The sequence below is a fragment of the Artibeus jamaicensis genome, unplaced genomic scaffold, assembly GCF_021234435.1.
Source record: "Artibeus jamaicensis isolate MK-2021 breed Jamaican fruit bat unplaced genomic scaffold, CSHL_Jam_final scaffold_916, whole genome shotgun sequence".
Lineage (NCBI taxonomy): Eukaryota > Metazoa > Chordata > Mammalia > Chiroptera > Phyllostomidae > Artibeus > Artibeus jamaicensis.
The window spans coordinates 43,640,291-43,654,881 of record NW_026522059.1 but is presented as its reverse complement, the minus strand read 5'-3'; the positions used below and the strand labels follow the sequence as shown (position 1 = coordinate 43,654,881).

General features: G+C 43.0%; 1 protein-coding gene across 2 annotated transcripts in view; it reads right to left on the bottom strand.

Annotated features, from left to right (window-relative positions):
• Nucleotides 1–9,299, bottom strand: part of CA8 (carbonic anhydrase 8) — a 101,332-nt gene extending 92,033 nt beyond the window's left edge. The window contains exons 1-2 of one of the 2 annotated variants that reach the window (XM_037167503.2): nt 8,935–9,299; nt 7,547–7,738 (exon numbers count right to left, since the gene is read on the bottom strand). In XM_037167503.2, the coding sequence (XP_037023398.1) occupies nt 7,547–7,738; nt 8,935–9,034 (292 nt within the window). In that variant the 5' untranslated portion in view covers nt 9,035–9,299. The remainder of the gene's footprint in view (nt 1–7,546; nt 7,739–8,934) is intronic. The other variant, XM_037167512.2, reaches the window with a different exon arrangement.
• Nucleotides 9,300–14,591: the final 5,292 nt, after the last annotated feature.

Sequence of the window (14,591 nt, the reverse complement as noted above, 5' to 3'; positions counted from 1 at the left end):
AGTTTTTTAATATCTGAAGTCTTGAAAGGAAAAATTAATATTTTTATTATCTTTAGCTTTGTAGGTTAGCTTTTAACTAACCTATAATTTTGTTTCTTTTTTAAAGTTTTTTTAAATCCTCATCTAAGGATATTCTATTATTACTCTTAGATGGAAAAGAAGAAAGGGAGGAAGGTAGGGAGAGAAGGAAGGAGGGACAGAGGAAGGCAGAAAGAAAGAGAGAGAGAAAGAGAAAGGAAGGAAGGAAGGAAGGAAGGAAGGAAAGGAAGGAAAGGAAGGAAAGGAAGGAAAGGAAGGAAGGAAGGAAGGAAGGAAGGAAGGAAGGAAGGAAGGAAGGAAGAAAGGAAGAAAGAAAGAAAGAAAGGAAGAAAGAAAGAAAGAAAGAAAGAAAGAAAGAAAGAAAGAAAGAAAGAAAGAAAGAAAGAAAGAAAGAAAGAAAAAGGAAGAGAAAGAAAGAAAGATCACAGTTGCCTTCTCATACACCTCCCCACCAGGGATCGACTCCACAACCCAGGCCTGTGCCCTGATAGGTAATGGAACCCACAACCTTTTGGTGTATGAGACGACTCCAACCAACTGAGCCGCACCAGCCAGGGCAGCTCTGTATCATGTTAAAGAATAAATGTCATCAGCTCTTAAAGGAAGATATAACATCGACAATACAGAGAGGAGGCTGTTATGCTGGGTCTGCACATGCAAAATGAAGCAGATTAAGGCAACTGTTCAGGTAATTCAAATTCCCCAAAGTGAGCTAATAATAAATAAAATCATAAAGAACTTGAACCTTGACATTTTATATAAATAAACAGTATACAGTCTCTTCTTAAGTGGAAATAATTTTAAGATATTTTTGAAAACTTCATCTTTAAGTCAGCAAAGTTGCTAAGAAGCACTATCAAAAGTTGTCATTTTTTAAGAAGCATGATGAATACTAAAGTAATAATCTAGCCTAAAATTAACTCTGAGAATTATAGAAGACCCAGAAGTACAATTTGCTAATTAAGTTTTCTATAATAAGTTACAGGGAAGGGCACAAGTGACCTACCTTGATTAGCAATTTCTCCCACGCTGGTAACCCTTTAAAATGTTGTTACCCTTAACACACTGCTTGTCATCAGATGGAATGACATTCTTACTGCCCAAGCTTGGACAGTCTCACACTCTCTCACAACTTAAGTATCAAACCACTGAGGTGAGACTCTATAATAATTATATTTTGACACTTAAGCTACTTTTTATATCACTGTATGTTCCATTTTCATCTGTCTGTGGACACTAAGTTGTTAAGATTCCTGCAGCACAGGGATCCGCTTGCCCCACAGACACGTAACATATGCAGTGGCTGAGATAAAATTCTCCGCAGTCGGGGTGGTAACAGGACCACAGTCTGTCCGGGCCCGCCTGGAATGGGAACCCTGGCTGAACCCCAGGTTTGGAGACACTCTGCCACCTTGAAATATGCTCAGAGCAGAGGGAGAGAATGGTGACAGGATCCAAAACACGGTCTAGCCACTGGGGCTCCACACAGCCCATCCCTCCTCTCCCCTGGTCCACCTAAGCAATCACTGCAGCTCGTAGGTGGCATCTCCAAAATCCCTCCTGCATGGCCATGCCTTCCTTCCCATTGCCACTGCCAACACAGTAGCCACAGCCTTGGTGAACCGAATCTCATGCAATAACCTGCAAACTGACTCCCAATTTCTCCCAGATCCCATCTTACTTGTTGCTACCAGGTTAATTTTCCTAAAGCAACATGAATATGACTGTATCCTACAGAAAATAAAAAATGTTTATCCTTGGTAGACTTGGTTCAAGACCCCTCACAAGTGTGCTCCAATATACCATCTCCATTACGTTTTCTATTAACCTCATTTATTATGAATAAAACTTTCCTTCCAGATCATTTAAGGATGCATCTTTTCCCTCAATCTCTAGCCCTTCCCATATCCGTGTCTGTTTGCCTACTGCTCTCTCTTCCCACACATCCCAATCTCCCAGATCCCAATGCTATTCACCCTCTCACTGCAAATGCTACTTCCTCCCCAAATCCTTCCCTAACAATTTCAGGCAAAAATAATCTCTCCCCAGACACCTATTTTTCACACCTACCCCTGTAAGCTTCTTGAGGGCAGACATGGGGTGTGATTTATATTTACCTTACCCAATGCATGGAGCACCCTGCATAAGGTAAAACAAAGACTGCCAACTGCTCCTTAAGTTGCGTTTGGTTCACAGGCCCAAGTCTCCAGCTTTTCTGGCACGTCAAACACCTGGCAAACCAGGCATGCTCCCTGCAGCTTGCTGGTTTCCCATAGTTCCAACCAGTCCTACCACCTCCCAACACCACACATAAAGCAGAAGGTCAGTAGCTATTTACAAGTTTTGCTCTCCTGGCTGTTCTCATTTATGGGACCTGCCTGGCTTTCAGAGATACGTTTGCAATTCCTATAGTGAATGATCAATAAATAAGTATTAATGAATGAAAGACTATCTATGAGGAAAGTGTAAGAAATTCATACTTCTAAAAGGGAAAAAAAGGCAATTTCATAATGGGATGATGGTAGTCAATATTTTAAAGGATGCTATGTGAAAATATAATTAGGCTTGCCCTGCATAGGTCCAGAATCCCCAAATGGGAACAATGAGGGCAACCATGGAGCTTTTTGGTCTATGAAATTACTCAAAGAGCAAAATGGGCTTGCTCAGTGAGGAATGCTGTTCAAGCTGGGCAGGCTGCCCGCCAGGGGGTTCCACTCCGGAACCTCCTCACGACTTCAGCACTGTCCTCAACTCATGTGCTCAACTCATGTGCTCAACTCATGTGCTCAGCTCATTGGAAAACAGAACCCTGAACCAAGCAGCATGCAGTCTGTATGAATCCACTGCCTATGGAACGCATGCGGTACAAGAGAAGAGAGCGGAGGAGGAGACCTAGAGACACCCGTTATGTAAAGAAGTGCAGAATGAAGGACCAGCAGAGAACAGACAGTCAAAAATAAGAAGAAACACTGGGAGGTGATGTCTCACAGAGACCAACCCAAGAAAAAGTCTCCAAAAATCCCATTGCAAATGCCGCAGAAGTCATGAAGTGTTTTAAGAATTTTAAAGTGTCCGGGTGGTTGTGAGATAAGAAATCATCAATGGCTTGGTTTGGGATCTGTGGCAGGGGTTAGGAGTGGAGGTCATGCTCAGGGCGTGCCTCAGTTTAACTTAAGTTAGCGTATCCAGATGAGTTTATATATAGGCACTATGTCATTAGGATTACGTAAAAAGCTTTATCTTAATAAATGCCTGCACTTAAATTATGCTACAATTTTTGTAACTCCTTTTGGCAATTCCTTTTCATTGTTTAATATAAACAAAGCAGCAACAACAGCAAAAAGAAAGAACAAACAAAGTAGCCCAGGCCACTGACAGCCTCCGTGAGGTCAGACGTTTCCGTGGATTGGTGTGTACAAAAGAAAATTGTGCTTATTCTATGAGCTTTTTATTTAAAAAGACAACATCCAATAAATGTATATTATTAAGTAAAAGAAGCCAAACTGAAAAGGCTACATAATGTATCATTCCAACTATATGACAGTCTGGAAAAGGTAAGTATGGAGATGGTAATAAGATCTGTGCTTGCCAGGGGGTGGGGAGAGGGAGGGAGGAATAGGCAGAGCACAGAGAATTTTAGGGCAGTGAGAATGGTCTGCATCACACCATAGCGATGGAAACACAGCGTTACACAACATCTGTTCAAACCGGCAGCCTGTGCAGTACGGAGGTGAACCCTAAGGTAAACTATGGACTGGAGCCGATGAGAATGTGTCAGAGCAGGTTCACCAACCGTAACCAATGTACCACTCTGGTTCCACTCTCTTGCCCGAGGTCAGAAACCAGCGGCTGACAGCCAGCCACCAGCCACACAAGCCCTCCCCTGATCAAACCTACAAAGCCTCTTCCGACAACAGGGCCAGCCCTTACCTAACCACCTGACTGTGACATCCAGACCGTGTTCCTGCCCGGGTGCACAGGGCTTCCAATCCAGTTTTTAGACCCATTCCTGAATAGGAACAAGGAGCCAAAGATCACTGGACATTTGAGGAAAACCTCCAATAATAAAAGAGAGCAAAACAAACAGAAGGACCCCAGAATAAACAGACTCATGAAGGGAAAAGAAAAAAGCCATACAGGAAAGAATGGAGACATTCCATATTCATGAAATAAATTCTGGATGCCGGATGTTAGAAAATGAAACAATTTCTAGAATAAGCACAATTTTTTAGAAATTAAAAACAGCTAGCATTAGTTAAAAATTCAGTAGAAAATCTAAAAGATGTTAGTTGAGGTTATCTAAAGAAAGTAGAAAAAAAATAAGAGTTCTTACGAGAAGATACAAAGGAAAAACAGAAAAATTCTCAATGAAATAACATAAGAAAGTTTTTGAGACATTTCTAAGAAATCCTGACTGAAATGGCCCACCTGGTACCCAACACAGACAGTGAAAAAGAACCACACCAAAGCATACGGCTGTAAAATATCAAAGCAATAGCAATAAAGAAGAGGTTATAAAAGCTCCTAGGGAGAGAAAGAGGTCACACGGAAGGGCCGACAAGCCAGAGGGCACTAAATCCCTCCACCGCCACACTGGAGGGCAGAAGGTAATGAATGCAGCAGTGCCATTGAACGCCAGAGTGGGTTCTTCCAGCCTGGGCTGCTTTGCCGAGGCAAACTCGCACGGCAACCCAACTTTACCCTCACACGCCCTTTCCGAGGAGGTTACGAGTTGATGGATTGTAGAAGGGGATAGACCTAGAAAGTCCCTAAAATGACGAACAACCCCACAAGAGAATGTCACAGCATCCAGAAAACATAGGATTGCACACGGGAGACAGGCAAAGGGACTTCTGGGCTTGGGTTCCGGGGAGCTGCGGGAATGGCTGCACGGCAGAGCCCTCGGACCAGACCAGGGCAGGAACACATGGAAGGGAAACAGCCAGGGGCAGGAGGAAGGACGGATGAGAGGGAAGGAAGGATAATTTAATGTTTCCACGTCCTGGAAGAAGATCCGTCACCATAAGTCAGAGAGTTTGAAGATGAAATCGTGAAAGGTAAATCTAAAATCTAAAGAAACAAAAATACATTATCTAGAAAAAAATATTCAGTAAAGGAAATAGATATAATCTCAGCCAGAAATAGTAGTTACATAATCAGCATAATAAAAACACCGAGTGTTGATTTAAAGAAAAATTATAATTTAAGTATAGGAACAAAGGGGAGCAAAATCACAGTGTGGAAGGGTAAGAAGAGAATTAGCTTCATCTTCCAGAGCAGGGAGTTCATAGGCATCTTAAATATCAAAGCAGGACAGTGTACACATGTTATTAAGAAATGTGGCAGCAGGAGAAACGGCTAACTGCTGGAAGCGACTGTCACCAGGACAGAACGTTTTAGGTGGGAAGAGAGGGGTATAGCCCAGAGGGAGCCAGAAATACCGTACTAGTCAACTATTTAAATTATGTTTGTATTCTATTTTGATAAAGATAAAACTTGAATTAAATAAATGAATGTCAAGGTGTTTGGGGCTTAGAGACTATAAGCCTATAGTCTCCCCTTCCTTTGAGAAGCTTAGATAGCCTAAAAACTAAATATTAGCCTGGACCAATAAATAAACTGGTCCAGGCGTGGAAATTTTCAGTTTGGAGAAACACTGAAGAAGAAATTATTACAGTGGCAGAAAGGAGATGGGGCGTCAGAAGAAACAAGTTCTCTCCGAGAAGATGGAGGAGTGAGGGGTCCGGAGCATTTGTATCCAAAATAAGCCTAGACAGACAGAGAGACAGACAGACAGCTCTTTTTCAGTGGTGAGGGCTAGAGGATGGAAGAGAACCAACTGGCAAACAAAGGTATGTGAGGAAGAAACATACCTGTGGCTAAAGGACCAAGACAGGGCTGCACAGTCTCTTTTGGGGGTGAGTAGAAAGCCAACAAAAATGCCTGAGAAGTTACCAGAAGCAAATGTTCATTTCAATTAAATCAAGTAAATTTGCTCTTGGAGCAGGGCGGATGCACGTTGTCTTAATTGACAGTATTTGTACTCAGTCATTCTTCTACCTTCCCGCAAAGCTTTCTAACACTTCCCATCAGCATACCAACATTAATACTCTAGGGGATTGTGCTTCTATGGAACTAAGACTCCTCGAGAACCATCTTGTCCATTTCTATGCGACCAATACTGAGTCTCAATCATGCCTGTCATCAGGTAGATGTGGAAATATTTTATTTCCAAAAGTACAGAAGCATGTCAACTCACATACAGTATCTTAAAATGTTTCTATAGGCCAGAAGTCAGCATTCAGTAATTTTACCATATATTTTTAATAATACATAATGTCACATCATAGATTAACTCCTCCACCACAAATAGTCTGATTTAAATTCAAACTCACATCTGCAGCTGTCTCTCTGAGTACAGATACAGCTTACAGTCTGTTTCGGGTGGTGCCCATACTCTGACCTCAGATCAGCGGGGAAGACTACATGAAACTATGACTACCTCACAGATTCTAAATTAAGGCTCAGGGACACTCGCAACGAATAAAAAATCCATAATTGGTCATCAGTATCTCCCCAGCCTGATAATTAACCAGATTTTATGTTTTAAAATATCACATTTACTGATCCAGAATTAATTTGAGCACAGTTGGTCTCTATTAAACACTTCCTATTATTTAAACACATTGAATTTTATACTTTTCCTAAGAGGGAAATAATAGTCATTATTCACCATGAGTAGCATAATATTAATGCTAATTTTTAGAACTTTGCTGCCCTTTCCACTACATTAGCTGAAAACCAATTTCCTTAGTAATTGTTCAACACCTTTTCCATAAAACATTTCAGATCCATCTCATATAGGTTCAGATGGGGAGAAGGGAGGTTTACAAAATAAATAAGGAAAAGTTTCGTTTGCTATTTATCTTTTGTTGAATTTAAAGGATATTTTTCATTGCTATTAGTTAAACTCTTTCCCTAAGTTAGGGGACCAATAGAGGACTGCCAGGACCAATAGAGGATTTAAATCATTAATTAGTTCTCATTAACATAGTGGAAAAAATGAATTTGAAAAAGTCTCTCCGGAATGCCAGATAATGTCAATAAATCCTAATTTTTAGTTTTACAATGCAGTAAAACAAAGAATGGTCATTGTCTAAATGAATTAGGCTAATCAACAATTTAGGCCAAAATTCACATTTGTACACCTGCATACACCTTTCCACAAATTCCCCAAGGTTATGGAATATACCTTGTGGAATATACAGTGGACCAACTACCGTTGTTAGAGTAACACCATACTGACATTTCCTTATTTCATCCTTTTACTCTTTCAAAAATGTTTCAGAAAACCATTCCTAACAATGCATTTTATAATACATAAAGGTATTTGACCATGGAACTATGTTAGTTGCTACCTTTCAGGTCATACAAACTAAATAAGAGTTTAATAGCTCCAAAGATAACTTCGAGTTTCAGAGAGCATGCAAAGCATCTTTGAAAATACCTGATTTTGACTTCAGGATAACCTGAATGGTGTGTCCATCGTTGGTGACTTCACAGTCCCGACAGACTACATAGTTGGGCGAGAGGCGGACGTCCAGCAGTGAGGGGTCATATCTGGCTTCCCTGGAATTCAGGTTGATGGGAGACTGGTACTCCCCATTAGCCTCGGGAAACACCAAGCCCCATTCAACACCTGAGGACAAAATGAAGCACGTTTACATTGGTTTAAAAAAGAAGTTACAGTGAAATTTAACATGTTGAAACTAGTTTAAACAGTTTATAATCCCTGACACTAAGTGGGTTATGACTGCCACCTCTGTAAGATGAGATGTGGTCAATGTGTGTGAATCTTTGGATTTATATTTGGAATGATATGCTATCAAATACCACATACAAAACCTTCAGCTCACATAACATTCTGTTTGTGTTTGTCCACAGAAATGTACTAATTTATGACTAAGGAATTTAGGTCATCTTTAAGTGATTGGAAAAAATAATACCATACAAATTTCCTCTGCTCATCAGTTCAACTATGTGAAATAGCTGGGACTGTAGTAGTACTTGGGAAATACCTGTAACTCTCAACATGCTTAGTGAGAGCCCAAAACCATAAATCTGATGCTAGTGAATAAACACCTTATTAGAAATGCAAATGCAGTATTTTGAAGTGTACATATATACATGTCCACATGCCTACCTACATATTCATACATATATGCCCTTTCCATATTTTTATAATTAAAATGATACATTCTACATTTTTTTCGTAGATGCAGTCAACATCAATCAGCACGAGCAGCTGGCTATTTTAACAGACCTACATTTTTAGGGATAAATTCTAAACTTTTTTAAAAAGTCAACACCTTCTCCCCAAGCCCACTGATTCAGCCTGAAATTTAGGACATGTCTGCAAAGAATTGGCCGTGTTAGCGTCCTTCAGGAACAGCGTAGAGGCAGAAAACTTTCTCGCACCAGGTTCCTCACAGCAAGCAAGAAACGAGTAGTTTCACTGTTTCCGAAGGTGTTGGTTGAGTAAAGGGTAACGCTCTCCTCTTCGCTACTCGGGAGGCCAGGCTTGTCACGGCTGCAGCTTTAAGGCTCGCCCTCCGGATGAAGGCAGGTGCCAACTGCTGCCGGGCAGGAAGGCCGGGCTCCCCAACCCGAATGCAAGTGGCAGGCCCGCCCGCTCTCCCTGCCGCGCCTTCTGCCCCGAGACAGACCACGGGAATGGGAAAGTGGCAGAAACCCACGTGGGAGAGAGGGGACGCGGAGGTGCTCGGAGCGCCAGGGAGTAGAAGTACGCAGAGCCCAGCGCTGGGCAAAACACACGTGACGCAGCCTCCCACGCGCCGGCCGGGACCCTAGCCACCTTGATGTGCGGCGGGTTACCTTCTTCGTAGCCCCACTCCACACCCTCTTCCTCTTCCTCCTCATCCTCCTCTTTCTCCGGGAAGGCGACGGAATCTTCGATGAAGCTCAGATCGGCCATGGAGAAGCCGTGTGTGCTCTCAGCGCTGTCGCGGACGGTGCCTGCGCCCCCGCAGGGTAAGCGGACCAGAGCGGGGTTGTGGGGTGTGAGTGTGAGAGGGTGAAAGTGCACCTGTGAGTGCACGAGGGAGTGTGAGCGCGCGCGCGGTGAAAGGCAATGCAGGTGTGGCTGCGTGTGTGAGTGTGACTGTGAGCGCGAGCGGGAGGGCGTGCGGTCCCGAGTGCTGGGGCGCCCGGCGCTGGGGGCGCGTCCCAAGTCCTGGCGGAGCGCGGGAGAAGCAGCAGCTCCGGGAACTGGAGGGCGAATTATAAACCCGGCCAGGGCGTGGCCGGCACAGGAGGATCCGCCCCCTTGGCTCAGTGGCCGGATGACCCGGGGAAGGAGCGCAGGAGAGAGCCCCGGGACCACCGCGCAGAACCCGCGGAAGCCGCTGGGTCGCCTCGCGACTCGGCTTTCGCTGCCCCTTCTCGGGCCCTGAGCCTGCGGTCCCAAACCTGGTGGGTCACCGAGGGTCTGTGCCCAGGGCTGCGGTGCGCGGAGCCTAGGCCAGGGTCTTTCTGCTCTCACTCAAGTTCATCCTAACTCCGGGAAATACCAAACACAGAGAAAGCGGGACGGGGAGGAGAAAACTGGATTGCCTAAGGCAGGGGGAAAGAGAGGCCTGGGAGACGTGGTAACAAACTAAAGGTCATTTCCCTACTCCGAATCTTTATCTCTCAGTACCTACTTTTAAATTCGCCCTTGCAGCGCAGTGGAAACAAGTATGGAAAAACTTCCAAGAAACTTGTAGTTCCTAAAAACATTTAAGAAAAGAATGTTTTAACCAAGAAAGGCAAATATCATTTAGGGACATTTTTTCCATTAAAAAAAATATTTCAAAGGCAGGAGTAGTGAAAGGTAATGAAGAGCATTTGTTTAACCGTTCCAGCCCCTGGAGCGCCGCTGCAGAGGCGGCTCTCTGTGCACACAGCTCCTGACCGCCTCCTGAAATCGTGTAAACAATGAAACACACACATTGCGTAAGGAACAGGAACTCTCCTGACCCAACGAGACGGCCTCGTTACCTCTTAAATATGCTTCCCAGGCCACTGTCAATGAGCTCAGTCCCTTGTTCCGATGCCTTTGAAAAGCTTTAGTCAATAACCCCTGAGCAGGTTAACATCGCATTTTTAGAAAGTGCTGTTAGAAGGTATCTGCATATAATCAGCTCAGATTTGGACCTTCAGTAAATTCGTTCTAATGTGCTCTGTGCACTCACTGAAATGCCCCGTAGCAGTTCGAACAGTGGTTTCCTAAATCATACCACCCTTGTGGATGCTGAACTCCTCATGTGAGGCCAGAGACGCTCACTTCGGGGCTTTGGGGGTTCCCTTGTCCGCTGCATGCTCGGCCCTTCTCTTTTTTCAAAAAGCCACTTCACAGGCTACTAGGAATTTCTCCAGAAGATGGATTGGGACTGAAAGGAGGGAAAATTCAATCAATCTGCCACTTTCTAGAATGTTTAGCAAAATGGGTGAAAACTCTTGGTTAGCATTAGCTATGAAGATAACCTGTGGATTCGTGTAATTCAAATAATTTCTTTCTCCTTAACACAACACCAGGAAGTCCACCATTCAGTCTGAGAGAAATGGAATTCATTCTTCATTCACTGCCTTGTGGATGTTCTTGCGTGGACAGGCTCTCTCCTCAGCACGTTGGTGAGCCCGAGTCTGACAAAAGCCAAAGTCTATCCTGAAGCTGTAGCTATTAAAAACAAGAAACACTGCTCCAAATACCATTTGATCTCACCTTTAACAGGAAGGTAATCAATAAAACAAATGAACAAGCAAAATATAACCAAAGACACTGAAATAGAGAACAGGTTGACAGTGACCAGAGGGGAGAGGGGAGGGGATTTCAGGGGGAAAGGGGAAGGGTTTGCGGGAACAAGGTTAAAGGACATGTGGACAACAACTAAGGGAGCATGGAAATGGGAGGGAGGTGGGGAGGGCTGAGGGGGTGGGCTGGGATGGGAGTAAAAGACAGAAAACTGTACTTAAACAACAATTTAAATTTTTATTAATAATAAATAAATAATTAAAAATAAAAACAAGAAACACTACTCCAAATGTTGACCACTTTCCTTTGAAGTTCTTCAAAAAGAAATATCTCATTTCTTTCTCCTTTCATGAAAACTTTTTCAGAATCTTGGAAGTTTCATAAACTTTCTTTTAAAAATACGTGCATGCATTGATCGCGCGCCGCAGCTGACGGACCATCTGGAGGCTCCGCGATCCGCCACCCGGAGCCCAGCGGCAGTGTTCGTGTCTCTCTGACCCCGAATGGACACAGATGCTGCATCGTGGCCACTGAGTGACCACCAATTGCGTTTAAAGTGTCACATGAATTACAGAGATGTTGGCCAAACCAGAGGACCGCAAAATCACCATGGCAAAAAAAACTTCGTTTGTCATGGGTCAAAGGTGTACCATGTTTATAGCAGATAGGCTGAATTGTTAACATCCCATTTTTCAGCTAACAGATAATTTTGCATATAACCAACAGTGAATCACTGTTCATAAGTGCAGTTAGCCACTAGTCAAACATGTTTATTCATATTCTTTCTGAATTTTTCAACATGATGTGTATAATGTCACTCTTCTCAAGCCTAGGGTACCCTGTCTGAAACATATGAGCCATTCCACAGTGCATCCAAATATTCAATTAACAGCCTTAATTGCTTTGAGACTGTGTGCTTCAGATTTCTGCTAATTAACAGCACCTTAAGACCTTCTCTGGTTCCTGTACTATATTATCACTAAAGATGGAATTTCTATTTCTAGTTATTATAAAGTATCTGCCACTATTAAACCTAAACACACAGATCAAAGATATAGGGCAATTCTTTGATTTACAAAATAGAACAAGAACACCTAAATCTAATTTCTAAGAATCTAAAAATATCCATGCTCTATATATGAACATAAGTACTCCACATATCATTCTGGATAATTTTAATGCGTCTTAACCTAATACCATATTTGAGTCTTTAAATTAACTATATTATTCATTGTTATTATTTGCATAACTGAGGTCAAACAACGTAGTAGAACAACTCATTATAACTAAGACCTATATAGCTAGTTACTATTTGATACAGAGCATATAAATAGAAATACCTAAAGGGGACAAGCCTATCTAGATGTCAAAGGAACAAAGAGATAAATTGCATCCAGCACCCAGTACCTACACAGCCCTCCCTTCCCAGTCCTTTCTCACCCGTTTGCTATCTTACCAAGCTTTCTTATTGCAGCGGTGAGATTTGGCCCTAGAACTGTCTTAAACAAGCATTTCCTTCTTGTGTGCACCTAACGCTCTGGAAAAACCCCAAGAATAAGAGCTAACGCGTGCATGTCAAATGACTTCTAACCAGGCTATAAATCTCTGAACTTCAACCACAATGAATGACGTCCCTTCATACCCACTGCAGTAGGCACTCTAAGAGACCCCAAAAGGGATCAGACCTTTTTTCTGCCTTCAAGGAATGCACAGTTCTCTTGGTGGCAGGGGGAGGAGGTGAAATAATTCATGATAATAAAGGCAATATATTAAATAGAGATGTAAGTAGCATTACTTCTAAGGAAGATGCAACTCACACACATGGGAACAATCCAGGAAGGTGTCCCAGAAAAATGTCATCTGAGGCGAACACAGAAGGATAAGTAAATGGGACCTGGGGGACAGTGAGTGAGTGAACAGCACTCCAGGCATGGGCCATGGTGCCAGATACTGGCCATGCCTGCTGAGGAGCAGTTCTCTCCTCTGAGTACCTTCTGTGACCTGCCGAAACCCTCCAGGTCACTCAAAAAATGAGGGCTTTGTGGGGCTCTGGTCTGAGGCAGGACCCTTCTCCACTTGTTCAGTTTGTTAGTCCAGTGTTTGTTTTTTCAGTAAGGACATAAAATTTTTCCTCATTTTATACATTTTGATTTCTAAAGGTTTCAATCTTTTATTTACAAGGCAAGAAGCTCTGATTCTTTCTTTCATATTTACTTATTCAACTGATGAATCTCATTATTTTGCCTACTTAAAGTTGTGTTATAAGGCTGTTCTTCTTGGTCTTTTGTCTTCAGAACCATCAGCTTTTAGTCCTAGGGTTCAGCGTAGCCGAGGCAAATTGTGTTCTTTCTGTCATTCACAGCCCCTCTCTGTGAGATTATACCTTACAGAGAATTAAAATACAGGCGGCAGTGCAGGCACCACTTTCTAAGAGAAGCTTTAGTAGTTATTGTGCAGTTCCACATCCTTGCTGTCCCCCTGTCCCCGAATTCCCCAGCTCAGGAAGGTGCTGTTCCCTCCATCTGGATCCTAGAATGAAGAAAACCCACCCACAGATCAGAGCGCAGGCAAGTGGAAGTCAACATGTAATGTGAAAAATAAACCTTTGTTTTATAAGCCACTGACATTTAGGAGTCATTTGTTACAGCAGCATAACCTACCAAAAGTTGACTGTTACAGGAGCCCACCCGGTAAAGGTGACTTCAAGGGTAATTTTTATTTGTTCAAACACTTTTTTGCATGTCTTTTTCTTCAAAGTAAAAGTACGTCTCTGGCCTGCAAGAAAACTAAACAGTCTAATACAAGACACTTATCAACACCTTGCACATTTCTTAAAAGCCCTGCCTCTAACTAGGATCCTCCCAACCTCCCCACTCAGTGAGAAAGCCCTTGCCCATGGAAAATCCCTGTCTCCTCTCAGTAGACAGGGGCCCTGGCTCTCTCCACGCCTCTGAGGTCACACCAATTACGCCTGGAGCCCTATACCTACTTCAGCACCAAAATGACAGCAGGTGAACTTGGCATGATGGAGGTCGCTATATTGACGACTCCATAATCTGCCCTCCTGGGGCGCCTTCCTAGCATGTACAAATCTGCTACTTAAGTGGTTTAAAGTGCTTTCCTGATACCCTATACAGATCTGTAGCCCTGAAATTAGCATTGTGTTTTAAGGCTATATGTTATAACCACCTTCTCCAATGAACAATGAGCTCCCAAGAGCACAGGATTCATCTTGTTCCTCTCTGTACCTCCAGGTAGCATGCAGGAGACACTTAAAAGTCCATCTGCCTGTGCCACCAGCCCTACAGTGATCTGACTAGCCGTGATGAGTATTAGTGCAGCAGGAGTCCTGACCACTAAGGCAGAGGCTTCCGGGGCGCACTGGGGCCATAAAGAAGGGAGGGACAGAGCATACTTGGCCGCAGGTGTGTCAATAGGGACTTTATTGGCGAAGCTGGGTCTTACGGGATAAATAAGTGTTCTTTTGCCTATAGAAGAAAGGAGGAAAGGAGGTAGGAAAATGCCAGTTAAAAGGAAAAACAACAAAAACTCAAATACAGAAGCCAGTGTGTGTCACTTTTTGATCAAGATTATTTTCTTTTTTATGTTATGAATAGTTTTTCCACGGTGTAAATAAAGTGCAAAGTGATGCATTTAAATAGTACATCTATCTGTGTTTTAGAGATTTTTTTAAAACATGATTCGGAATAATCTCATGACACAAAACACAAGGTAAATG